The sequence below is a fragment of the Prionailurus bengalensis genome, chromosome B1 (assembly GCF_016509475.1).
Source record: "Prionailurus bengalensis isolate Pbe53 chromosome B1, Fcat_Pben_1.1_paternal_pri, whole genome shotgun sequence".
Classification (NCBI taxonomy): domain Eukaryota; kingdom Metazoa; phylum Chordata; class Mammalia; order Carnivora; family Felidae; genus Prionailurus; species Prionailurus bengalensis.
This window is the reverse complement of record NC_057344.1, coordinates 16,296,967-16,324,249: the sequence shown is the minus strand read 5'-3', so window position 1 is coordinate 16,324,249 and position 27,283 is coordinate 16,296,967. Positions and strand designations below refer to the sequence as shown.

At 37.2% G+C, this 27,283-nt stretch overlaps 1 protein-coding gene and 1 pseudogene across 1 annotated transcript; one reads left to right on the top strand and one right to left on the bottom strand.

Moving 5' to 3' along the window:
• CCDC110 (coiled-coil domain containing 110) lies at positions 1–22,935 on the top strand. The gene is made up of 7 exons (XM_043558806.1): positions 1–121; positions 452–556; positions 17,723–17,778; positions 18,045–18,110; positions 19,590–19,700; positions 20,443–22,558; positions 22,862–22,935. The coding sequence occupies exons 1-7, from the start codon at positions 112–114 to the stop codon at positions 22,909–22,911; spliced, it is 2,514 nt and encodes an 837-aa protein (XP_043414741.1). The 5' UTR covers positions 1–111; the 3' UTR covers positions 22,912–22,935.
• On the bottom strand, positions 4,534–5,139 carry LOC122470766 (annotated as a pseudogene).
• Positions 22,936–27,283: the final 4,348 nt, after the last annotated feature.

Below are 27,283 nucleotides of genomic sequence, written 5' to 3'. Positions count from 1 at the left end.
ACCCACGCGCGTGCCCCGCAGCCGGGTTACCAGGCAACGGGCTGCCCCTGCGCGAAGCTACTGGGGAGGAATGCATGGGGGAAGGCAGTTGGGAGAACTTGAGCAGCAGAAATGAGTCCGGGTAAGAGTCCTAGAGGAGGGGCCATGGGAAGTGGACAGGTAGTGGAGGGTGCCCGGACCCGTTCACCCCCAAGGCAGGTCCGGGAGTGCCGACTTCCTGACTAGCAGCACACCCCTGCTCTCCCCCCCGCCCCAACCCCGGGGACTAAAGCACCGCCTCCATCCCCACGCCCAGCCTTTGCTTCCAGCAGCTGCGCCACCAGGTCCCGCCGCGCTGCGTGGCCCCGGCGCGCCCTCCCGTGGCCTCTTAGGGCGTCCGCGTCCGGAATCGTACGGTTGGCCTCCCTTCTCCCCAAGAAACTAAAAGCCACCTATTATGGTTCTGTTACAGAGAAGCATCCGGAGGAAGAGGATGAAGTTGAGTGCGTTCTCCTCTCAGCGTCCAAGATCCTAAATTCCTCTGGCCGGATAAAGGAAAGTGGTGGCAGTGAAACAGGTGAAATCTCCAAGGCCAAGGAGTCATTGGGGAACATTATTAGAGAACATCCAACGGCAGTAATGTTTCTGCCTCTTACTACAGGCAAAGGGTACCCTTGCCTAAACCCACTGGCCCAAGAGGTGCACTCCCAGGACATAGGGACTTCCAGTAACTATTATTAAAGTACTAGGTAACACAGCACACCTACTTTGTGCCAGATGGTGTTCCAAACACTTAAGTATATTCATTTAATCATCACAACAACCCTATGAAGTAAGTACTACCATTATCCACATTTTACAAGTGAGGAAACTGAGGCACAGAGATTAAATAACTCCCCAAGGTCACATGGCAGCAAATGAAAAAACCAGTAAGTATTCAACAGAATGGTGCCAGAGTCCAGGCCTTAACCGTCATATTATACTATACTGCTTCTCTAAATATCAAATAAGAATGATATTTTGGACAGATGCTAAACAGATATATATTTTAACAAAAGGAACTACTTTTTACAGTAAATATGTGTGCACCACAGGATATTGTATGGGGAAGATATTTGAAATAACCAAAGAGCTATAATTCAAGCTCCACATAAACCATGAATAAGATGTAAATACCCAACTAGGGGTGTTATACTGAGAATATTGAAGTTGGACTCCCACTTCCTTGAGAGAAGCCCAAGGAGCCTACACACCTCTTGCAGGAGGCTGGTGGTCAGTGTGACATGCCAGGGAAGGAGCAGAGCACTCTGAGTAGAAGGCGGTATCTAGAATGATGGGCCAAGTTAGGACCCCCGGTTGCCTAAAACCCACATGTGACATAGGGGTGATCCGGACACAGAAGTGACATGAGGTCAGGACAGGATTTCTGCATCTTCATAAATCCAGGACCATCCCAAACACCTTGTCAAGCAAGGTCCCTGAAAGAAAAGCTAGAGCAGCCACATGTCACCAGACCAAAGACACCTGGATGCCCAGGGACCACCAGTGTAAACATCTCAATGGAGGCCAGCAGGACAGTGCAATGACCTGCCAGCTGTCCACTCTTCTGTGCCCCAGCATCCATGAGGATATTCAGGCATCCTTGTGCAATCAGGAAACATGAACAGGGAGAAAGAATCTTCACAGAGAGTTTAGAGGTTGCGTCAGCTCAATATTTACCTCAAAAAGAGCATTTAAGGTGAGAAGAAACTGAGGTAATCTAATTTGGCAAGCTCGTGTGTTATCTAACATGAGTGAGATTTAGGACTCTGGGGGAAGATCCCAGCATAATAGAAAATGAAGTTACAGGCAAAATAGTACATACACTTATTTAAGAGATATAGTTTATCTTGCGAAAGCATAGGGGCTCTAAGTGCAGGGTCTAGCAAGGGCAGGTTTTCAGCAACATAGATTCTAAGTCAAGGGCTGCCTTGGATGGCAAAATTAGGAGGTATGACTTTGTTCCCTCCCTTTTTCTGTTCTATCTACACCTTATTGTCACCGTGTGATCCATTCCCTGAGTACTAACCAACAGAATGTTGACCCGTTTGCATAATGCTGAGTTACAAGAAACTGTGTAGTATTTCTTAGGTCTCTTTAATTTTAACAGAATAAGTGGTTAGCCTGTGTAACCTTTGATTTATTGGAATGGATATGTGAAGGATATACTTTAAACTTCAAGATATCCAGTGTGTTGTTTTTAGCACCCCTGTTCTACCTAAGTCTTCATTCATTCATCCATTCTTTCATCCATCTAACAAATATTTTTAAGCAAGTGCTGTCCTAGGTGCTGAGGATCCAATAGTGAACAAAATATGCAAAATCCCTGCTCACATGAAGCTTACTTTCTGATGGGAGGAACAAAGGAGACTGTGTGTAAGATGGGAGTAAATCCCATGGAGAAAAGTAAGGCACAGAGGGAACAGGGGAGTATGTAGACTGTCAGAGGTGAGAAGTGTGCATTTTAAATAGGGTGGTAGGAGACCTCACTGGGCAGGTCACATCTGAGCAAAGACCTGAAGGAGGTAAAAAGTAACCATGCAGTTTTCTAGGGAAAGGGCAGTCAAGGCAGAGAGAATAGCAACTGTGCAGGCCCTGAGGTAGGAAGATGCCTTGCATGTCTGAGGAACAGCTGGTGTTGGTGGGAGCAGAATGAATAAGGGGGAGGGGCAGAGAGGGATCAGAAAGGAAACTGGGGAGGAGGGCACTGTATTTCTGCATAAGGATCTGGGGGTTATTCTGCACAAAATGGGAAACATTAGAGAATCTGGAGTGGCCATTTCTCCCCTCCATTGCAATTGGAAGTTTTAAGTCTATCAAATCATCATCATGTTATTACTAACCTCGTCTCTGTACAAGTGATTAAATACTTCTTGAGCATTTAGTATGTGCCATGCATTCTGCAAAGGACTTTACCTACCAACTAGATGCTAACTAGGGTTATCCCTCATAGCAAGTGTGTCGCAAAGCCAGGATTCAAGCACAGACAACCTGACTCTGTAGCTCCCGTGACAGTGCTTCATGCAGACAGTGTCACACCTCATTAAGGCTTTGTAAAACAGTTGCTTCTGGGAATGAATTTGAATTGTCATAGCAAAACCTCATATTTGAACCTGAGAATTACAAAGCTTTGACTACAGAGTACCTAACATCTTATATTACAGCATTACTATGCCGCATTGTAAAAACTCATTTGTTCTCCTTGGTCTGTTAACTGCAAGTATGCACTTAATACAGGCATATCTCAGAGATATTGTGGGTTTGGTTCCAGACCATTGCAATAAAGAGAATATCACAATAAAGTAAGTCAAATGAAAAAAATAAAATAAAAAATATAAAGTGAGGGGCGCCTGGGTGGCGCAGTCGGTTAAGCGTCCGACTTCAGCCAGGTCACGATCTCGCGGTCCGTGAGTTCGAGCCCCGCATCGGGCTCTGTGCTGACAGCTCAGAGCCTGGAGCCTGTTTCCGATTCTGTGTCTCCCTCTCTCTCTGCCCCTCCCCTGTTCATGCTCTGTCTCTCTCTGTCCCAAAAATAAATAAACGTTGAAAAAAAAATTTAAAAAAAAAAAATAATAAAGTGAGTCAAATGAATTTTTTGGTTTCCCAGTGCTTATAAAAGTTATGTTCATATTACTGTAGTCTTTTAAGTGTACATGAGCATTATGTGTAAAAAAACAATGTACATACCCTAATTTAAAAATATTTTATTGGGGCACCTGGGTAGCTCAGTTGGTAGGCACGTCAGACTCTTGATTTTGGCTCAGGTCATGATCCTAGGGTTGTGGAATCGAGCCCTGTGTTGGGCTTCTGCACTGAGCATGGAGCCTGCTTAGGATTCTCTCTCTCTCCTTCTGCACCTCTCTACTGTTCATGTGTGTATATATATGTATATATACACATACACACACACATACATACATATATATATATATAAATACATACACACACACACACACATATATATGGCTAAAAATGCTAAACAAGTTATAGTTTATATATATATATGAATACCGAAGTTGGACTTTATATATAAAGGGTGTGTGTGTATATATATATATATATTATATATATTATATATATATATGTGTGTGTATATATATATATTATATATATTATATATATATAAGGGGTTTTCTTGTTTTTCACTTCTGACACTAAATATATATATATGTGTATATATATATATATAATATATATATATGGCTAAAAAATGCTAAAGCGAGTTATAGTCACAGATTACAGATCACCATAACAAATATACTAATAGCAAAGATTTTTGAAATACAGTGAGAATTACCCAACTGACACAGGGACACAAAGTAAGTGATGCTGTTGGAAAATGGCACCAATAGACTTGCTCGACACAGAGTTGCCACAAACGTTTGTGAAGCGCAATAAATCGAGGGGTGCCTGTATACTGAATACGACATAATCCTCTGTAGGTTTCAGAATAAATTCCCCATTTCTCTAATCGCCTCAAAAGCCATCTCACTGATAACTATCTTTTCTTTCTTCTTTTTTTTTTTTTAGTTCATGTCTTTTATTAACCCATATACAATTACTTGTCTTTGGGTTTGTTGAAGCAGTAGGTCAGACAACATTTGCCATAATGTCTGTCAAAGTGGCTGGGTATAAAAACCCCAGCACCACATTCATTGGAAGGGCACTCCAACGAAGGCGACTGATTTTGCCATTCTCATCCACCTTATAGTATTTCAGGACAGCCAGTTTAACCTTCTTTCTCTTATGCTTGCTCTTCTTGAGAGTGGTGAAAGACGTCTCCTTCCTTTTCTTAGCACCACCACGAAGTCTCAACGAGATGAAGTGGACTCCTTTTGAATGTTGTAGTCAGACAAAGTACGTCCATCTTCCAGTTGCTTGCCAGCAAAGATCAAACTCTGCTCATCAGGAGGAATTTCTTCCTTATCCTGAATCTTGGCTTTCATACTTTCTATTGTATCCGAGGGTTCGACCTCAACACTGATGGTCTTTCCTGTAAGGGTTTTCACAAAAATTTGCATCTTGGTTCCACCGCAGATGGCAGATCAGAAAGGAAGGCTACGCACCAGCCCACAGGGTTTTCTTGTTTTTCACTTCTGACACTAAATATGGGACAGCTAGAGAATTTAATTCAATATAATATGATTACTATTTCTTGCATTCCCAATAGAGTATAAGCTTCTTCAGGGCTGGGACCATATCTTCCACTCAGTTTACATACCGTTCAATGTTTCATGTTTAGCAAGGACTTAATAAATGATGACCTGTCATTGTGTTTCCTCTACAGTTCTTCTTTGGTAATTTCCCTTCCAATTCTAGAATCACATTAACTCTATGCGGTTAAGTATTGCTGAATTCTAAGATTAGTTTTCCTTTGGAAATAAGTAGTAACCAAAGTCTCTGAAACTCATTTAAAAAACAAAAACTTATTTTAATAGCCTTTAAAAATTGATAGGGGCCCCTGGATAGCCCAGTTGGTTAAGCATCCAACTTCAGCTCAGGTCATGATCTCACAGTCCGTGAGTTTGAGCACCATGTGAGGCTCTGTGCTGACAGCTCAGAGCCTGGAGCCTGCTTCGGATTCTATGTCTCTCCCTCTCTCTCTCTCTCTACCCCTGCCCTGCTCACACTCTCTCTCTCCTGAAAATAAACGTTAAAAAATTAAATAAGTAAAATTTGATAAATCCAACTCTCTGCCTATTCTCTATCTTCACTGAATCATCAGAACACTGCAGGGGAAAACCACTCACTTCTTAGTCATAACATGGATCTCAGTGCTATTTAGAAAACTACTTCCCCAGAAAATGCTTTTTCAAACCTTCTCCAAGATAACTATTTCACTCTTGTTTCCTTAATCTCCAAAACCTCTCACCACTACCTCTCAACTCATTAACATAATCTCACACTACATGAAAATGGAAGCAATCAGACCCAAACTCCCTTCTTTCCTGCTCAAACTTAAATTTTACTAACCTACCTGCTTCTCTGTACCCATATTATCTGCTGTCCCTCATTTCTTTTTCAAGTTTTTTTTTATGAAATTTATTGTCAAATTGGTTTCCATACAACACCCAGTGCTCATCCCAAAAGGTGCCCTCCTCAATACCCATCATCCACCCTCTCCTCCCTCCCACCCCCCATCAACCCTCAGTTTGTTCTCAGTTTTTAACAGTCTCTTATGCTTTGGCTCTCTCCCACTCTAACTTTTCAAGTTTTTATTTAAACTCATTTAACATACAGTGTAGTATTAGTTTCAGCTGTACAATATAATTATTCAACACTTCCATACATCACCCAGTGCTCATCACACAGAGTTGCCACAAACGTAATCTCTATAACCTATTTAACCCATCCTCCTCCCCTCTCCCTTTTGGTAACCATCAGTTTGTTCTCTATAGTTAAGAGTCTCTTTCTGGATTTGCCTCTCTGTCTTTGTTTTTTCCTCTTTGCTCCTTTGTTTTGTTTCGTAAATTCCACATATGAGTGACATCATATGGTATTGGTCTTTCTTGGACTTATTTCACTTAGCATAGTTTCTAGCTCCATCCATGTCCTTGCAAATGGTAATATTTCATTCTGTTTTATGGCTAATATTCTATTGTGTATGTATACACCACTTTTCTTTATCCATTCATCAATCAATGGACACCTGGGCTGTTTCCATAATTTGGCTATCGTAGATAATACTGCTATAAACATCAGGGTGTATGCACCCCTTAGAATTAGTATTTCTGTATTCTAGGTAAATACCTAGTAGTGCGATTGCTGGATCTTGGGTAGATCCTAACCTTTTGAGGAAACTCCATACTGTTTTCCAGAGTGGCTGCACCAGTTTGCATTCCCACCAACAGTGCAAGATTGTTTCCCTTTCTCCACATCCTCACCAACACCTGTTGTTTCTTGTGTTGTTGATTTTAGTCTGACAGCTCTGAGGTGATATCTCACTGTAGCTTTGATTTGCATTTCCCTGATGAAAAGTGATGTTGAGCATCTTTTCATGTTTTTATTGGCCACCTGGATGTCTTTGAGAAAATGTCTATTCGTGTTAATTGACCATTTTTAATTGGATTACTTAATTTCTGGGTGTTGAATTTTATAAGTTCTTTATATATTTTGGATACTAGCTCTTTATCAGATATATAAATATCTGAGATTTGTAAATACCTTCCTTCTCCCATTCTGTAGGCTGCCTTTTAGTTTTGTTAATGGTTTCCTTTGTTGTGCAGAAGCTTTTAATTTTGATGTAGTCCAACAGCTTATTTTTTATTTTGTTTCTCTTGCCTCAGGAGACATATCTAGAAAGAAATTGCTATGGCTGATGTCAAAGAAGTTATTGCCTGTGTTCTCTTCTAGGATTTTTATGGTTTCAGGTCTCACATGTAGATCATTAATCCATTTTATTTTTGTGTATGGTGTAAGAAAGTGGTCCAGTTTCATTCTTTTGCATTTTGCTGTCCACTTTTCCCAACACCATTTGTTGAAGAGACTATCTTTTTCCCATTGGCTATTCTTTCCTGCTCTGTTGAACATTAATTGACCATATAATTGTGGGTTTGTTTCTGGATTTGCTATTCTGTTCTATTGATATATGTGTCTATTTTTGTGTCAGTACCATACTGTTTTCATTACTACAGTTTTGTAATATAGCTTAAAGTCAGGAATTGTGATGCCTCCAGCTTTGCTTTTCTCTAACAAGGTTGCTTTAGCTATTCAGGGTCCTTTGTGCTTCCACACAAATTTTAAGATTGTTTATTCTAGTTCTGTGAAAAATGCTTTTGGTAGTTTAATAGGGATTGCAGTAACTGTGTAGATTGCTTTGGGTAATATAGACATTTTAACAATATTTGTTCTTCCAATCCATGAGCATGGATGTCTTTCCATTTCTTTGTGTCATCTATAATGTCTTTCATTAATGTTTTGTAGTTTTCAGAGTACAGGTCTCTCACTTCTTTAGTTAAGTTTATTCCTAGGTATCTTATTATTTTTGGTGCAATTGTAAATGAGATTAATTCCTTAATTTCTCTTTCTGCTGCTTCATTATTGCTGCATATAAATGCAACAGATTTCCGTGCATTGATTTTATATCCTACAACTCCACTGAATTCATTGATCAGTTCTAGCAGTTTTTTGGTGGATTCATTCAGGTTTTCTATATATAGTATCATGTCATCTGCAAATACTGAAAGTTTCACTTCTTCCTTACCCATCTGGATGCATTTTGTTTTCTGATTGCTGTGGCTGGATTTCCATTACTATATTGAATAAAAGTGGTGAGAGTGGACCTCCTTGTCTTGTTCCTGACCATAGAGGAAAAGCTTTCAGTTTTCCCCCATTTTGGATGATATTTGCTGTGGGTTTTCATACATGGACTTTATTATGCTGAGGTGTGTTCCCTCTAAACCTACTTTGTTAAGAGTTTTTACTATGATTGGCTGTTGTACTTTGTCTGCATCTATTGAAATAATCGTATGGTTCTTATCCTTTTATTAATGTGATATTTCACATTGATTGTGAATAGTATACTACCCTTGCAACCCAGCAAGAAATTCCACATGATTGTGATGAATGACGTTTTTAATGTATTGTTGGATTTGGTTTGCGAGTATTTTGTGGAGAATTTTTGCATATATGTTCATCAGGGTTATTGGCCTGTAGTTCTCTTTTTCGTGTGGTCTTTATCTTGTTTTGCTATCAGGATAATGCTGGCCTCATAGAATGAATTTGGAAGTTTTCCTTCCTTTTCTATTTTTTGGAATATTTGAGAATAGGTATTAACTCTTTTTTAAATGTTTGGCAGAATTCACCTGTGAAGCCATCTGGTCCTGGAGTTTTGTCTGCTGAGAGTTTTTTGATTACGGATTCCATTTCTTTGCTGGTTATCAGTTCAAGTTTTCTATTTCTTCCCATTTCAATTTTGGTACTTTATGTGTCTTAGGAATTTATCCATTTTTTTCTAGGTTGTCCAATTTATTGGCATATAGTTTTTCATAATATTCTCTTGTAATTGGTTGTATTTCTGTGGTGTTGGTTGTTATTTCCCCTCTTTTATTTGTGATTTTATTTATTTGGGTCCTTTCTCTTTTCTTTTTGATAAGTCTTGCTAGAGGTTTATCAATTCTATTGATTTTTTCAAAGAGCCATCTTCTGGTTTTGTTGATTTTTTTTTAGTTTCTGTATCATTTATTTCTGCTCTAATCTTTATTATTTCCTTCCTTTAGATGGCTTTAGGCTTTGTTATCCTTTTTCTAGCTCCTTTAGGAGTAAGAGTAGGTTATTTATTTGAGATTTTTCTTACTTCTTGAGGTAAGTCTGTATTGCTATAAACTTCCCACTTAGCACTGCTTTTGCTGCATCCCAAAGGTTTGGGGCCATCGTGTTTTCATTTTCATATGTTTCCATGTATTTTTTTTTAAATTTCTTCTTTGATTTCCTGGTTGACTCATTCATTGTTTAGTAGCATGTTGTTTAACCTCCATGTGTTTGTGGTCTCTTCACAAATTTTTTCTTGTGGTTGACTTCTAGTTTCATAGTGTTGTGGTCAGAAAAGGTGCATGGTATCATTTCAATCTTTTTGTATTTGTTAAGACTTGTTTGTGATCTATTCCAGAGAATGTTCATGTGCACTTGAAAAAAATGTGTATTCTGCTGTTTTAGGATGGAATATTCTGAATATATCTGTTAAGGCCATCTGGTCCAGTGTTCCTTGTTGATTTTCTGTTTAGATAATATGTCCATTGATATAAGGAGGATGTAAAGTACCCTACTATTATTATCAATTAGTTAATTAGTTCCTTTATATGCCTTATTGATTTTGTTGTTGTTTTGTTGCTATTGTTTTATATATTTTGGTGCTTTCATATTGGGTGCATAAATATTTACAATAATTGTATCTTCCTGTTGGATTGTCCGCTTCATTATTATATAATGCCCTTCTTTGTATCTTATTACAGTCTTTGTTTTAGAGTCTACTTTGTATAAAGTATCAGTATTGCTACTCCAGCTTTCTTTTGACGTCCATGATAATATGATAAACGTTTCTCCATCCCCTCACTTTCAATCTGCAGGTGTTTTTAGATCTAAAATGAGTCTCTTGCAGGCAGTATATAAGTCTTGTATTTCTATCCATTCTGACACCCTGCATCTTTTGACTAGAGCCTTTAGTCCATTTACAGTCCAAGTAATTATTGATAGATATGTTTATATTGCCATTTTACTTGTTTTGTGGTTGTTTCTGGAGATTTTCTTAATCCTTTCTTGTCTTTTTTTCATGGTTTGTTGATTTTATTTAGTGACATATTTACATTTCTTTCTCTTTATTCTTTGCATGTTTATTAGTGCTTGTTGATATATACTTACCATTAGGCTTGTATATAACCTTTTTTGTAAATAGCAGTCTAAATTAAGTTGATGGTCATTCAAGTTGGAACCCATTCTTTTTCCCTCTCCTCCCCACATTTTAGTGATACATTATTATATTTTATATCCTTTGGTGTGAGTTCCTTGACTGATTTTTACAGAAATATTCATTTTTACCACTTTTGTGTTTTCTACCTTTATACTGTCACTTTCGGTCTCTCCTTTCCACTGGAAGAGTCCCCTTTAATATTTCTTGCAGGGCTGATTTAGGGGTCATGAATTCCTTTGGTTTTTGTTTGTCTGGGGAACTCTTTATCTCTCCTTCTATTCTGGATGATAGCTTTGCTGGATAGAGTATTCTTGGCTGCAGATTTTTCCCATTTATCTCTTTGAATATATCATGCCACTCCTTTCTCATTTGCAAAGTTTCTGTTGAAAAATCTCCCTCTAGCCTTTTGGGTTTTACCTTGTAAGTTAAGGACTTCTTTGTCTTGCTGCTTTTAAGATTTTTTCATCACTGTATTTTGCAAATTTAATTACAATATGTCTTGGCCTGCTTTCTGTTGATTTTGATGGGAGTTCTCTGTGCCTCCTGGATCTGGATATCATTTCCTTCCCCAAATTAGGGAAGTTTTTAGCTATTATTTCTTCAAATAAATGTTCTGCCCCCTTTGCTTGCTTTTCTTCTGGGACTCCTATAACATGAATGTTATTACATTTGATGGAGTCACTGCGTTCCCTAAGTCTATCCTCATTTTGCACAATTCTTTTTTCTCTCTTTTGTTCAGCTTACTTTCCATTACTCTAAGTCATTAATTCATTTCTCTACTTCTTCCAGCCTACTGTTCATTGCATCAAAGGTGTTTCTAATCTTGTTTATTGGACTCTTCATTTGATTATTTTTTAACTCTTTTGTCTCTGTGGTAAGGATCTCGCTAATGTCTTCCATTCTTTTCTCAAGCCCGGAAAGTATCCTTATGATCATTGCTTTAAATTCTCAATCAGGCATGTTACTTACATCTGTTTCACTTAGATCTCTGGCCTTGGCCTTATCTTGTTCTTTCGTTTGGGACAAATCCTCCATCTTTGCATTTTATCTAAGGCTCTTGCCTTCTCTGTGTTAGAAAAACCAGTTATGTCTCCTGCTTCTGAAAGTAATGGCCTTAAGAGGTCATGTAGTGCCCAAGGCCTGGCACTTCAGGGAATGTCTCTGGTGTGATGCATACACTCTGCTTTTGCATTCTGGCTTCTCTATCCTTCAGGCCAGTCATCTGCAGAGGCTCTCCTTGCATGCTGTGGGCAGTGTTTGGTCCCTGGCCTGAATGTGGTGAGTTTTAGCTCACATATGTGCTCTGGTCTGCTTGTGAAATGAGACCTGTCACCACCTCCACCAGAACTGAGACCCTGCAAAACTCTCTGTATTGAGACATGGTGTGGACAGGGTTTTGCACTAATCTTCTGGGGGAGGGACCTGCTGCACTGGAACTGAGGCAAGCATGTTTGAGAATGGAAGTTCCACTGAAGTGCAGAGGGGGTGGTACTTGGTGTAAGCAAGTTAGGCAGCTAGTGTCTGCACTGCACTGCTTCTTGCAGGTTATTCTGTGTTTATGCTGAAGGGTAGGAGGGGATGGAAATGGCACTGTCAAGCTCCTTTGTTCCTGGAGAGGTGTCTGTGAATGATGCCCCTCAGGGATGTGCTCTGAGAAGAGCAAATAACCCCACTGTGTGCCCCACACGCTCTTCAGATGGCTATTTCCACATTGTCCCCTGGTTCTTTGTCTGCCTGTTCTCTAGATGCAGCACAGTGTTCTCTGGGCTCTATCCCAACCAAGCCTACTGATCTTTAAAACTCCAGGCTTCAAACCCCACTGGTTGCAAGAACTCATGGAATTCAACCCCTCTCACTTTCTAAGCCATTGGCTTTGAGGAAACATTCTCCTTATGAATTCCCCTGTGTATTCCTCTCCCTTCTTTTTTAGCAACCATGTCTCCTTCCCTTGTATAGCAGCCATGATCTGTTTCTCCCCTAAACCACATTTCCACACTTCCTGTCATCTTCAATGTGGCCTCTTCTCTCCCTTTAGTTAAGGAGATTTTTCTGTCAGTCTTTAAGTTGATTTTTGGGGTAGTTAGGATGATATGATAATTATCTAGTTGTGTTTGTGGGACAAGGTGAGCCTAGGGTCCTCCTACTCTGCCATCTTCCTGCTCCTGTTCTTGCTGTCCCCAGTTTTGATGGAAGAATTACCCCTGCTCAAAGCTCATTTCCTCTTTATCAAAGCTCTCCTGGAATTCTCAAGTACTCAGATTCTGCAATTAGCCTCCCTCATCCTTCAGAATTACTCTTCTCCCTTTCTACTACATGATTCCAGCAGCAAGCAGGCATGTTAAAATCTCCCATGGTTAAAAAATTCTTCTTGACCTTCACATCACTTCTAACATGCATACACCCTATTCCACTAGGCACTCTATTTCTTTCCACAGTAAAATTCAAAAACAGCTGCCTATATTCAATGCCCACAAACCTTTACAGTCCATTCTCTCTAGCCACTTCATTTGGGCATTTGTGCCTGTCACTGCACAGAAACTTCCCTTGTCTAGGCCAGTAGTGACACCTGTATTTTCCAATAGTGTTCATAACAATACCCCTGAATCAGAGACAGGAATATCCCACTGCCTGTGGATGTCCACGTTGATGTCTAATAGAAAACTTAATTTTAACATGTATAAAAATTTTCCCTAAAAAATCTTCCTACTCTATTATTTTCCATTTTGGTAAATAACACCATCATTCATCATCCATCTGTTCTCACCAAAAACCCAGGAGTCATCCTTTCTTCCTCTCTTCTGGCTACATTTAATACCCCAGCAATGCTGCTGGTTTTATACCCAGAATCTATTCTAAATCAACCTATTTTTCTCCATCTTCCCCTCTGCCATTCTAGTCTAAGATACCTTTGTCTCTAACTTGGATTACTGCAGTAGCCCTGCAATTGCCACTTTATAACCCATTATCATGTGGCAGAGTGACCTATAAATGTTTCTTTTCAGATCAAATCATTCTTCTGATTGAAACCTTTCAAAGTTTCCCATTTCACTTAAAATAAAAGCAAAACCACTCGGGTTGGCCCACAAGTTCCTACATAATCTATTCCTGTCTCCCCCTCTCACCTCTAATCATACCGGGCTTCTATGTGCTCATTAAGCTGAGGCCATACTGACTTTATTTCTGTTCTGCAAACACAGCTAAACATATTCTGCTTCAGGATCTTGCCATGTCCTCTGTTCTGAATCTCTTCCTATAGATATTCACATGGATGGCCTTTTCTTATCATATGGGAATCCCAGCTAAAAACTCATGTGACGAGATAGGTCTCTGCTAAGCACTCTCTCCACTGCTGTCCCCATCCTCCCTGTCACATTAGCCTATCCTCTTTGTGTTATTTATCCCTATTTGTAAGTATCTTGTTTCTTTTTTTCTTTCTTTTTTTTTTGTTCCTGTTCATTCTCCAGAATGGAAGCACCATGACCACAGGAGCCTTGGTTGTCTTATTCATTGCTTAGTATTTACCTACAACAGAATACCACACATTGGACACTCAATACTTGAATTAATGATGTTGAAGGAATGAATCACTAAATGTGAAACAAAAAAGCTAAATCACTAACTTATAAAAATTATTCTAGACTTTCACATAGAGATTTTAGAGCCAAGGAAGATCCCAGACCTCCTTGCCCCAGCACCAAATGAAAAGATCAGTAACAACAACAAAACAGAAAACCAGCAAAAACTTCACCAGCAGCACCTGAAGAAGGAAATTGGAAAATAGAGGCCAAAGATAAAAACAAATGATGCTGGCAAGGCAAAGTACAGACTACCTTCTAACACTGCTTCTGACTTTTAGAATAAAACAAGTCAAATCCTGAAAATATTCATTAATGCCTCTCCCACTCCAAATGTGGATACAAAAAGAGGAAATACCTGTGTCTTCCTTTCTGCTGATTGGGGTTTGGGTGGGTACAGAGGAGCAGCTGGGAAGATAGATGAGTAAACCTGGACACTGATCAACAGGGGCTTACTTTGCTCTAATGAAAGAAGTTAGGAGTAGGGCTGCCACTAGCTCATGGGGTGCCTCTGTGTGGATTAGAGAAAGGTATAACCAAACTCTAGGTATATGCAAACCCAAATAGGGTACTGGTTAGCGGACTGTAGTGGAACATGGGACACATTTCAGCCCACATATATCTTCTGGCCAGGAGCTTTTGTGTAGTGAACAACCTGTATGGTCTTATGTGGCAATCCTAGTTCCAGGACTCTGTACTGAATTAAGGAAATAATCCCAATCAAGAGAATATCTCCTTAGGGTAACAGGATATATCTCCTATAGATTTCTAAGTAGTCTCAGAGAATAATAACAACAAAACAGCAGAGATCACAACCTCCAGCAAAGGCTTCACACAGCTCCAAATGATCTCTCTTACCCCAGACCTCAACACCTAATTTCTAGGCTACAGAAAATGGGTAGGAAAACACACTGGCCCTAAAACTGTATCTCAGAGGAATAGACCATTGGACTCTGAGAAGGATGTCAAGAGAAAACATCTACATTATGTCAAAGAAAACAAATTCTGAGCAGAGCTGCTCAGGTTACACTGACCTACATGAAAAGAAGCAACCTGGTAACTGCAATCATACTGTGGTCAAAAAAGAAGGAAGAGATGGAGGGAAGCAAATATATGTAGAACCACTATATGAATCCCACATTCTTTCTTTAAAAACTTACATTTGTTATATCCCTTCAGTAAGTCTCTAAATTTATTTTGACCCAGTATTTCTTACTTGGTTTTAGCAAAAGAAATCCTGTACTTTGCCTTGAATTTGCAAGTCCTCCTAACTGAAACAAAGGAAATCTATGTGGAAAAGGGAGGCTGGCCCTACTGATGCAGAAAGGAGATGGAATTTTGGACAGTAAATCCATCAAGAATAAAGTTGAAGGCTGAAAATATTTACAATAATAATGTCCTATCTTTGTGTTTAGCTCTGTGGAAATCATACTCACATAGCAAAATGTAAAACATCATAAAACATCACAGTGTGAAAATAATATAATGAGCAAATATCATGAAAAGTAGGGAGTAAATGTGAGAGCAAGTATAATGCTAATTTTCTCATCATTTACTTCCTTTCTTAGCAGGAAGTAACTCAATACTGAATACAATGGAAATGAATGTTATTTAAAAAATAAAAATTCCAATCTCTTAGTCCTTCTTGTGATATATTTCCATTAGCTCAGAGGGATCTCATAGGAAATAATCTCTCATGTAGTGAAAACAATTTGAATACTAGTGATAACTTCAACTATTTGCAGTTTTCTTTATTCTCTTAAACATAAATGTAATACCATTTATCAAAGTAAAATGTATAATATCCCACTGTTCTAAAATCATTTCTTTTTTCCTGCATATATGCATAGACAGCTGACTGAAGGGGAGGGTACCTAAAATTCATAACAGTTAATTCTGGGAAATGGGATTCTAGGTAATATATGCTTTTTGATTTGAATTTTTATCTATTTGAGGTCATTAGAAGTTGTCCTTGAGTCTGAAAAAATTGGGGGTGCCTTGCTGCATTAGTCTGACCTCATCTGAGTTTGGCTTTTTTTTTTAATGTCTCTGAGATAAACATTTCAGACTACCATTTTATTCCTAGTAAGATGCAAAGTTCAGCAATATCTAGAGGACTCGCTGTCCTCTGCCTTCTGATGAAGGTGGGAGTCTTTAATTGGCGAAATGGCTCCAGGCTCTGAACCAGAGTTGCTCTCTCAGTGATGAGGGCCAGATGGCAGATAAGAGGGGTGCCTATACTTTGCAACCAGCTCCTATGACATCTGGTAGACTGTCATTTGAAGGAGAGATGTGCTGACCTCTTTTAAAACCTTCTCTTAGGGCAGAAATTGTCATCCTAGAGGAGCATTCTATCATAACTCTCACTTCATTTGGGACACTGAATATTTTTAAAAGTCTTTAATAAAAATTTACAAAGCAAGCTAAAAGCCTATTTGGATAAAGAAGGATGTATGTCAGGAAATCTGCAGTTTATAGTCTCTCCTGTTACAGATCTATAATCTATTTTCTAGGAAGGTATACATAGATCTTTATAGTACCTTGCTTAAAGGCATGACAAAAATTATGCTTTGTTAATCCATTTTGTTTTCCATGGTAAGGAGGAAAAATATCACATGGCCATTTCACAGACAAAGACCTATACAGTACTTTGTGAAAGGTCTCCCATAACAGGATCATTAGTTGTTTTTTTTTTTTTAATGCAGTTTACATTGCAGAAACAAAAATATTTGTTTTTGAGAGTTCCAAGTTTGGCATTACACGTTAATGGCCTACTATAAAAGTAAAATCATGGGAATGCAAGCTGGTGCAGCCACTGTGGAAAACAGTATGGAGGTTCCTCAAAAAATTAAAAATAGAACTACCCTACAACCCAGCAACTGCACTACTAGGCATTTATCCACAGGATATAGGTGTGCTGTTTCAAAGGGACACATGCACCCCCATGTTTATAGCAGCACTATCAACAATAGCCAAAGTATGGAAAGAGCCCAAATGTCCACTGATGGATGAATGGATAAAGAAGATGTGGTGTGTGTGTGTGTGTGTGTGTGTGTGTGTGTGTGTGTATACACACACACACACATATACACATACATACATACACAATGGAGTATTACTTGGCAATCAAAAAGAATGAAATCTTGCCATTTACAACTACATGGATGGAACTGGAGGGTATTATGCTAAGTGAAATTAGTCAATCAGAGAAAGACAAAAATCATATGACTTCACCCATATGAAGACTTTAAGAGACAAAACAGATGAACGTAAGGGAAGGGAAACAAAAATAATATAAAAACAGGGAAGGGGACAAACATAAGAGACTCATAAATATGGAGAACAAACAGAGGGTTACTGGAGGGGTTGTGGGAGGGGGGATGGGCTAAATGGGTAAGGGAAATTAAGGAATCTACTCCTGAAATCACTGTTTCACTATATGCTAATTTGGATGTAAATTTTTAAAAATTAAATAAATAAATAAATAAATAAATACAGAAAGAAAATAAAACCACTATTTATAACCTCCAGAAGGCATTTTAAGTCAAGCAAAAATTATTTGACTTTATTAAGTGACTAACATTGGGTTCTTCTTAAGGTGAACATCAAACTTCTCATTATCTCTGTCTCACTATCCAAGAAAGTTAGGAGGCTATTTTGCATCACAATTGTTTAAAAAAAACTTAAGAATTAGATCACATGGTTTTTCAATTTTGCTTTTTAGAATATGGCTGCATATCGGAATCAGAAAATCAAATCCAACCACAATCAGCATTGAAAGTAAGTTCATTTTCATTTCATCTTATTTTCTCCAAATACCTATGTAAAGGCTGATCTTTTTCAGAATAAATATTTCCTAAATGCACATGGGTCTTCCACAAAAATCTCCATGAAAATGGATTGGAGAATTGGCAAGAATGACTAGGAATGGGAGTCCTCTGACCCTCATGTGATCCTTTCTGGAAATAGGCAACTTTGGGGAATACATATAAAAAGAAATAATAACAGTTTCAAAACTGATCAATTTCATACCATGTTTGTTATAGGCCCTTCAGCATCAACTGGAATCATTTCAGGCTCTCCGAATACAGACTTTGCAGAATGTTAGCATGGTATGTTTCTTTTAATCTCTATATGGGAAATAGCCAAACTTAAGATACCACTCCACATTTGTAAGCTAATGATCATTATCCAACTGATTAGTTTATGTTAGAATATAATAAAAGGTGGGGCGCCTGGGAGGCTCAGTCAGTTAAGCGTCCGACTTCAGCTCAGGTCACGATCTCGCGGTCCGTGAGTTCAAGCCCCACGTGGGGCTCTGGGCTGATGGCTCAGAGCCTGGAGCCTGCTTCCGATTCTGTGTCTCCCTCTCTCTCTGCCCCTCCCCCATTCATGCTCTGTCTCTCTCTGTCTCAAAAATAAATAAACGTTAAAAAAAATTAAAAAATAAATTAAAAATTTAAAAATTTAAAAAATAAATAAATTTAAAAAAAGAATATAATAAAAGGTTACAAATATTCCAGGCTCAAAATTTGTTTGAGGGGAACTATTTCTGTTACAGTTGAATTTGGGTCAACTATAGTCAAAAAGAAATAGTACTCGCCGATTTTTTAAAAACATGTATGTTTAAAGTGCTACCTATATACAGTCTACAAATAGGAACTCTCATTATAAGTGATGTGAAATCTAACTCAAACTGACTTAGGGAAAAAGTGTACTTGAAGAGCACACATAACTGAAGAGCCTGGGAACGGTTCACCTGAGGATGGCTTAATCCATATGATAAGGACTTATGTCATAAGGAACAACTCTCCTTATTTTGGTTCTGCTTTCCACTGTAATGGATTTTCAGACTTCATGTGGTAGCAAAAGAGCTGCTAGAAGTTCCAGGCTTTTATCCTTCCAGATTCCAGTTGGAGAAGAGATGATGCTTTTCTCTCTTAACAGTTTTTCCTAAGGTTCTTGGCCTGACTTGGCTGCCCCAGATTGGGTCATATGCAATGCCTGAGCCGATCCCTGTTCAAAGGGAGGCAGTGTTCTGACTGGTTAGCTCTCGGTCACATGCAGCTGGAAGTGGGATCACCAAAGGCTCGTGGGACTTTATCCAGAACAAATAAGGGACAGTACTTACAGAGGATAGGGTATGGATACTGGTGGTGCTTAACACAACACAGATTCACTAAAGACCTAATATAAACTTCATCCTAATATTCTTGTACTAAAAGCAACTGCAAGGAAATGGAAAGAGAAGATAAACTCCTCCTGAGTGACAGAATGGATTCTATTCTGATGACAGAGATCAAAAGTCTCTGCTTTATTCAACAATGTAAAACTCAAGCATCCAAAATTACTTGAATATTGTTCATAAAATTTTATTGCTTTACTAAATTTTTTCTGTTTATCATATAATAAAGTTATAATTTTCTTAAAATTCCTTTAATAACAGAGGTTATAATAAATTACATTATATGAATGAAAAGAATTTTTATGTGCAGGAAATCTAGAGGTATCATAATATCTGTTATTGCTATACATTCATAAGTTTCTAAATCTGAAATCAAATTCTAACATGATCAATTTATCTTTTAAAGGTACAGTCCGAAATCAGTGAAATCTTGAACAAAAGTATTATTGAAGTAGAAAACCCACAATTTAACGCAGAAAAAAATCTAGTATTCGGAACATGCCTTGAAAAAGCTTTGGTATGTTATTCTGTTCAAAACTACTTCTCTATTTAGGTACTTCAAAAATGTTACTACAACCAGTTTATCTTCCCCTTTACATTCTTACCTTCTTCGTGGGGCAAATGGACTTTGTGGGGCAGAGGAATACCTAAAAGATTCCCAAGTAAACTGAAATACAAGGCAGGTTTTTTTAGCCTTCCTATCCAGTTAGGAATTGTTCTACTTTTAGTAGGATTGACCTAGACCTGAGGTGAATTCCCTAGAAACAAGCTGGAACGAGAGTCACTCTGTCTACGCTGATTAGAACTCGCATTTCTAGAATAGTCACAGCCCTAGAATCATCCAAAATGGGAAATGCAAAGGTTGACCAACAGCCCAGAAGTGGAAATATTCACTTCCCTTAAACTACCTACTGCATTTGACCTATTGCTTCTATCTTCCCCATGAATCTATGATGGCCTCTTGAAGGATTCTAAATTTCTATTTCTGAAATTGAGGGGTTGGACCATGTATGTCATCCTCTGAGGAAATAAGCGCAATTTCTAAGCAAATTGTGAAGACCAGAGTTACAGATCTCAAAATAACTGTTGTTAGATTTTTCTAGAGAAAATTAATCATATTTGTTAGGTTTCTTTGCTGTAGAAATGGATAAAATGTTCATTTTGGTTATAAAAGCAAATCCTCCACAAAATATTTTCTTGATTTGCTGGTCATGTGGCAAATGATAATACATTTACAGTGTGCTTTTTATTGTCACTAGCCTATAGAGAATCAAGAAGAAATCCTTTCTATGGAGAAAATTCATCCTTTTGAGGAGTCTAACGCTATTCATTCAATGGAAGAAAAATTCAGCAGTGATAGTGTTAACAGTCTCTCTCAAGGTATAGATATGACATCACAGATAAATTTCAAGGACGTATTAACTCTGAGAACTTCAACAGACAATTCACCTTCAAACATAATTATGAATCCTTCAGAAAATTCTGACATGTTGAAAAATTATAGTAGTCTTTATAATTTTCTACCTAATGTACCTCAAAATGTGATGTCTCAAGCTGATACAGTAATTCTGGATAAATCCAAAATTACTGAGCCTTTTCTCAAGCACAGATTTTGTGAAAACTTAGATGATATCTGCCATTCTATCAAACAAATGAAGGAAGAGCTACAAAAGTCACATGATAGAGAATTAGCACTTACAAATGAACTTCAAACTTTAAAAACTGAAAGAAATGTTCCAAGCAATGGTAAATATGAACTGTCTTCAATCCACAAAGAAAAAAATAATTTTATTAAGGAAGAAAATATAGAAAGTAACTTAAATGAAGATATGAAATCAAAGAGAATTTCTGAATTAGAGGCATTAGTAAACAAATTACTCCCACTCAGGGAAACAGTGTCAAAATTCCATGTGAATTTTTGCAGGAAATGTAAAAAATTATCTAAGAGTGAAATACACAGGGGAAAGAGAAATGAGAAAAACAGTAAAGAAATTCCTATCACTGGCAAGAATATTACAGATTTAAAATTCCATTCCAGAGCTCTAAGACATACACTGCCATTCTCTGACTCAACAAAATATGAAATAAAAGACAAAGAAATGCAACCATTAGTAATAAAACAAGGGCCAATAATATTTGAAAATGAGAAGACATCCAAAGTCAATTCTGTTACTGAGCAGTGTGTTGCAAAAATTCAGTACTTACAGAATTACCTAAAAGAGTCTGTGCAGATACAAAAAAAGGTAACAGAACTGGAGAATAAAAATCTAACCCTTAAGACCAAAATAAAACCTCTTGTCTTTACCACACAATCTCTAATACAGAAAATCGAAATATATGAAAAGCAACTTAAGAATTTGGTTGAAGAAAAGAACACTATTCAGTCCAAGTTAATTAAAAAAGAAGAAGATGGTAAAGAATGTCTTAAAGAATTGAAAAAAATAATTGGTAAATATAATGTTCTCATAGGACAAAATAAAACTCTAGAGGAAAACAACAATCAACTTTCTTTGGAGAAGCAACAAATGATAGAAACAGTAGATCAACTAAAAAGCAAGGAACACAAAACTCAAAATGATATGGCCATGGTCAATAATGAAAATAATCGTATGAGTATAGAAATGGAATCAATGAAAACAAATATTCTATTGATACAAGAAGAAAAGGAAATGCTAGAGAAAAAGACATACCAGCTTTTAAAGGAAAGAAGCTCGCTTGAAAATGAACTGAAGGAAAACCAACTAGAGATAATGCAGCTAAAAGAGAAGGAAATATTGGCAAAAACTGAACAAGAGACACTTTTTCAAATAATAGAAACAGTTAAAAATGAAAAACTTAATCTCGAAAAAACATTACAAGAATCTATTGCTGCTAGACAAATGATGGAAAGAGAAATTGAAAATATTCAAAAATACCAATCTACTGCAGAAGAGAATTTTCTGATAGAAATTAAAAATGCAAAATCAGAAGCAAGTATTTATAAGAATAGTTTGTCAGAAATGGGCAATGAATGTGAAATGTTATCAAAAATGGTAATGGAAATTAAAACAGATAATCAGATTCTAAAAGAAGAACTAAAAAAACATAGTCAAGAAAATATAAAATTTGAGAATAGCATCAGTAGACTTGCAGAAGACAAAATCCTTTTAGAAAACTATGTAAGAAGTATAGAAAATGAAAGGGATACCTTGGAATTTGAGATGCGGAATCTTCAAAGAGAATATTTAAATCTAAGTGAAAAAATCTGTAGTCAACAGAGTGACCTATCAAAAATGGGTTATATTTCAAGAAGAGAGAAATTCCATTTCGAAAAGTATGATATTTATGAAGACATTTCTGGCCCTAGGAGTAGGCCTTTGGCTCCTGATTTGAAAGGTATGTAATATTGTGGTGGATTAGTAGAGACATGTATAAGATTTTTTTCACCTACTGGGCACTAGCCAGAGTTCAGTAATAAGAAGGAAACTTTTAAGATAAATACAATTTAGTCTTATAAGATGTGTATCCAATTTATTATACAGTGGAATTTAGGAATTTTGCTCTTTTGATAAAAGTCATGTTGTTATTTTACTTATATTATTTCTATACATTGTATATGCACAAAGCAGGGAGCAAGATTTTTTGTTTTCTGAAGTATACTTGGCACTCCCACCTTAAAAAATTCTTTTTTTTCCCCAGGAAATCCAAGTCAAGTGTATCAATTGCTTCCATCCAAGATATGTAAATAAATTTCTAAAATGATTGTTTCAAAATCCTTTGTCCAGTCCTTTTTTCCACAAAATTGCTATAAATTCACTTTTATATAGGTTTATAATTACCTTGTAATTGATTAGGGTAATTTTTAATTAGAAACTGGAATTAGGTATATATTTTTATATTGTCAAGAACTGTGAACAGCCTTGAGATTTTACTGAACTTGTAAGCTAATGTTAGTCTGACACAGTTTCATGGGTTCCAGTGGAAGACATGAAAGTCCTGTGTCAGAGATAAAGGACAGTTTGTTACAGCAATAGCAGTAGCCAGAACACCAGCACTTTCGCATCGATTCTCCAAGCCCCAATCCCTATAGGCAACATGAAAAGGGTCACACAGCAGTAGAGGAGAGAACTCTGAGTTTCAAGAAACCAAATCTTTCATGAGTGCCGTAAGCATGTCTGCCCTTTGCTCTTGATGGAAACATTACCTTTATTATACAGGAAAATTAGCATACCTGCCCTTGCTCCAGAAGACACTATCTTTAGCTTCCAAGGCTGATTACGATACAAATACACTTCTTGAATTTTGTCAAATGCTTTTTCTGCACTTACTGAAGAGATCATGTGTATTTTTTTCCTCCCTTTAAGCTGTAAACATGGCAATTACATCAGTTAATTTTGAAACACTACACCAATCTTGCATTCCTGGGATAAACTCCACTAAGTTATGTATATCCTTTTAATATATACTCCTTGATTCAATTTGATAATATTTTGTTAAGAATTTCTCCCTCTATATTCAGAAGAATATCAGTCTCTGTTATTTTCTTTAACGTCTACTTGGTTTTGGTATCAGGAAAATCTGGCTTTATAAAATGTGTTGGGAAATGTTCCCTCCTCCTCCATTTTCTAAAAGGATTAGTATAGGATTGGTTATTGATATTATTTCTTCCTTAAGTACATAATAGAATTCACCAAAGAGTCTGGAGTATTCTAAATGGGAAGGTTTTACATTAAAAAATCAACTTCACGGGGCGCCTGGGTGGCGCAGTCGGTTAAGCATCCGACTTCAGCCAGGTCACGATCTCGCGGTCCGTGAGTTCGAGCCCCGCGTCGGGCTCTGGGCTGACAGCTCAGAGCCTGGAGCCTGTTTCCAATTCTGTGTCTCCTTCTCTCTCTGCCCCTCCCCCGTTCATGCTCTGTCTCTCTCTGTCCCAAAAATAAATAAACGTTGAAAAAAAAATTAAAAAAAAAAAATCAACTTCACTAGTGGATATAGAACTATTGAGATTTTCTATCTCTTCTTTAGTCATTTTGGATCATTTGTATGTTCATTTGTACATTTCATATACATTCTCAGATGCATTGGCATATGTTCATCAAAATACTCTGTATTACTTTTTAATGTCCAGAGGACCTACAGTAATTGTCCCATTTTAAATTCCTGACATGGTAACTTAGGGATACTCCTTTTTTCTTGGAAGTTTTTCTAGAGTTCAAATGATTTTATTGCTTTTGTCAAAAATCAGCTTTTTGTTTTGTTTATCTTCCTCTATTAACTTTGCTATTTTTAATCCAATGATTTCTGTTCTTGTTTTAGGAATTTCCTTCTGTATTCTTGGGCTCAATTTGCTCTTTCCCTAATTTCTTAAAGTGAAAGATCATGTCATTGGTTTGGAAAATTTATTTTTCTTTACTATATACATTTAAAGCTACAACTTTCACTGCAACCACTGCATTGGCTGCATCACACAAATTTTAATATGTTTTCAATTTCATTCAATTCAAAATATTTTCTCTTTCCCTTATGATTTATTCTTTGACCTAATGGAATATTTAGAAGTGAGCTGCTAAACTTCCAACTCTGGAGATTTTCAGGTATTTTCTGTTATTGACTCTTAATTTAATTCCATTGTGATCAAAGAATATACTCAGTACAATTTATCTTTTTAAGTTTATTGAAACTTATTTTACTGACAAGAATATGGTTTATATTACTGTTTCACATTAACTTGAAAAGAATGTATATTCTGCTGTTGTTAGGTGGAATGTTCTATAAATGTCCACCAAGGAAAAGTGGTTGACAGTGTTGATCAAATCTTCTGTATTCTTAATGATCTTCTACTTGTTCTAACAATTACTATGGAAAAGTAGAGAAGTAGGTCTGTCCATTCTATTACTTTTTCTTTCATATGTTTTAAAGCTCTTTCATGTGTACAGTTTCAGGACTATCATGTCCTGTTAGTGAGTTAATCCTTTTATTATGCAGTGAGCCCATTCATCCCTGGTGATTCTCCTCATTCTAATGGCTTTGACTGATATTAATAGAGCCCTCCAGTTGTCTTTAGTGTTTGCATAGTATGTATTTTTGCATGTTTTTACTTTTATATTTGCAATGCTGAAATCAGTAGTAGAAATTTTTCATAGTCAAATCATAAGTATATACCATGAAAACCCGATGACTGAATCCTAAAAAATCAAACATAATGAGGATGGTTCCAGACCAAGATTATGACATAGGAAGACAAAACAACAACAACCACAACAAAATGCAGTTTAAAAGAGCAACTAGCATATAAAAGAGACAATTCTAGAACTCTGCAAAACTATGGAGGAGCTGGGGGAAGGCTTTCTGGGTCATAGGGACTGGAGAATGGCAGGTTTATGTTCCCTCTCCACCTCAAAAACACAGATGAGGGGTGCCTGGGTGGCTCAGTCAGTTAAGCGTCCGACTTTGGATCAGGTCATGATCTCATGGTTCATGAGTTTGAGCCCCACATCAGGCTCTGTGTAGACAGCTCAGAGCCTTGAGCCTGCTTCAGATTCTGTATCTCTGTCTCTCTCTGCCCCTCTCCCACTTATGTGCGCTCTCTCGCTCTCTCAAAAATAAATGAAAAACATTAAAAAAAAAAAAAAGAAGAACAGTATAGAGAGCCTAGAAATAAACCACAATTAGTCAATCTATGACAAAGGAGGCAAGAATACGAAATAGGAGAAAAGACAGTCTCTTCAATAAACAGTGCTGGGAAAACTAGACAGCTACATGTGAAAGAATGAAATTGGACCACTTTCTAACACCATACACAAAAATAAACTCAAAATGGACTAAAGACTTAAATGTGAGACCTGAAACCATAAAAATCCTAGAAGAGAATACAAGCAGTAATTTCTCTGACATCGGAAGCAGCGACATTTTTCTAGATATATTTCCTAATGCACAGAAAGCAAAAACAAAAATAAACTCCTGGAACTATATCAAAATAAAAAGCTTTTCACAGCAAAGGAAACCATCAGTAAAACAAAAAGGCAACCAACCTACTGAATGGGAGAAGATATCCATTAATGATATATCTGATAAGCAGTTAATATCCAAAATATATAAAGAGCTTATATACCTAAACACCAAAAATAAAAACAAACAAAAAACCCCAAACAACATGATTTAAAAAATGGACGGAGGACCTGAATAGTTATTCTTCCAAAGACATACAGATGGTCAACAGACACATGAAAAGAAGTTCAACATCACTGATCATGAGGGAAATTCAAATCAAAACCACAATGAGATATCACCCCACACCTGAAGGAATGGCTAAAATCAAAAAGGTAAGAAATTACAGTGTTGGCAAGAATGTGGAAAAAAAAGAACTCTTGTACACTGTTGGAGGCAACGTCAACTGGTACAGCCACTGTGGAAAATAGTATGGAGGTTCCTCAAAAATTTAAAAATAGAAACAGTACATGATGCAATAATTCCACTACTGGGTATTTACCCAAAGAAAATAAAAACATTAATTTGAAAAGATATATGCACTCATATACTTATTGCAGCTCTAATTACAATAGCCAACAAATGGAAGCAACAACCTAAGAATCCACTGATAGATGAATGTGATAACACAGATGGACCTAGAGGATATTATGCTAACTCAAATATATATATGTCAAACTGAGAAAGACAAATACTATATGATTTCACGGATATGTGGAATCAAAAAAAAAATGAGTAAACCAAAAAAAAGCAGAATCAGACCCATAAACAGAGAACTGATGGTTGCAAGAAGGGAGGGGAGTAGAGAGGAAAGGCAAAATGGGTGAAGGGGAAGGGGAGATAGACGTCTCCAGTTATGGAATAAGTCACAGGAATAAAAGGTACACCAAATATAGTCAATGATATTATAATAGCATTGTATGGTGACAGATAGTGGTGGTGAACATAGCATAATGTTTAAACTTGTCAAATCACTACACTGTACACCTGAAACTAATGTAACATTGTGTGTCAAATACACTCAAATAAACTAATTTAAAAAAGTACTGATGCACATAAATGTGAAAAACTGTGGTCTCGTATTTTCCTTTATTATAAAATTATATAAATGTCATGGGGTGCTCGGGTGGCTCA

What these genes read in the sequence shown, in the direction of transcription:
- CCDC110 (XM_043558806.1), top strand. An exon ending in CATGCCTTGAAAAAGCTTTG is followed by an intron (nt 19,701 to 20,442) that starts GTATGTTATTCT and finishes TATTGTCACTAG; the next exon opens with CCTATAGAGAATCAAGAAGA. An exon ending in TTTGGCTCCTGATTTGAAAG is followed by an intron (nt 22,559 to 22,861) that starts GTATGTAATATT and finishes TTTTTTCCCCAG; the next exon opens with GAAATCCAAGTCAAGTGTAT.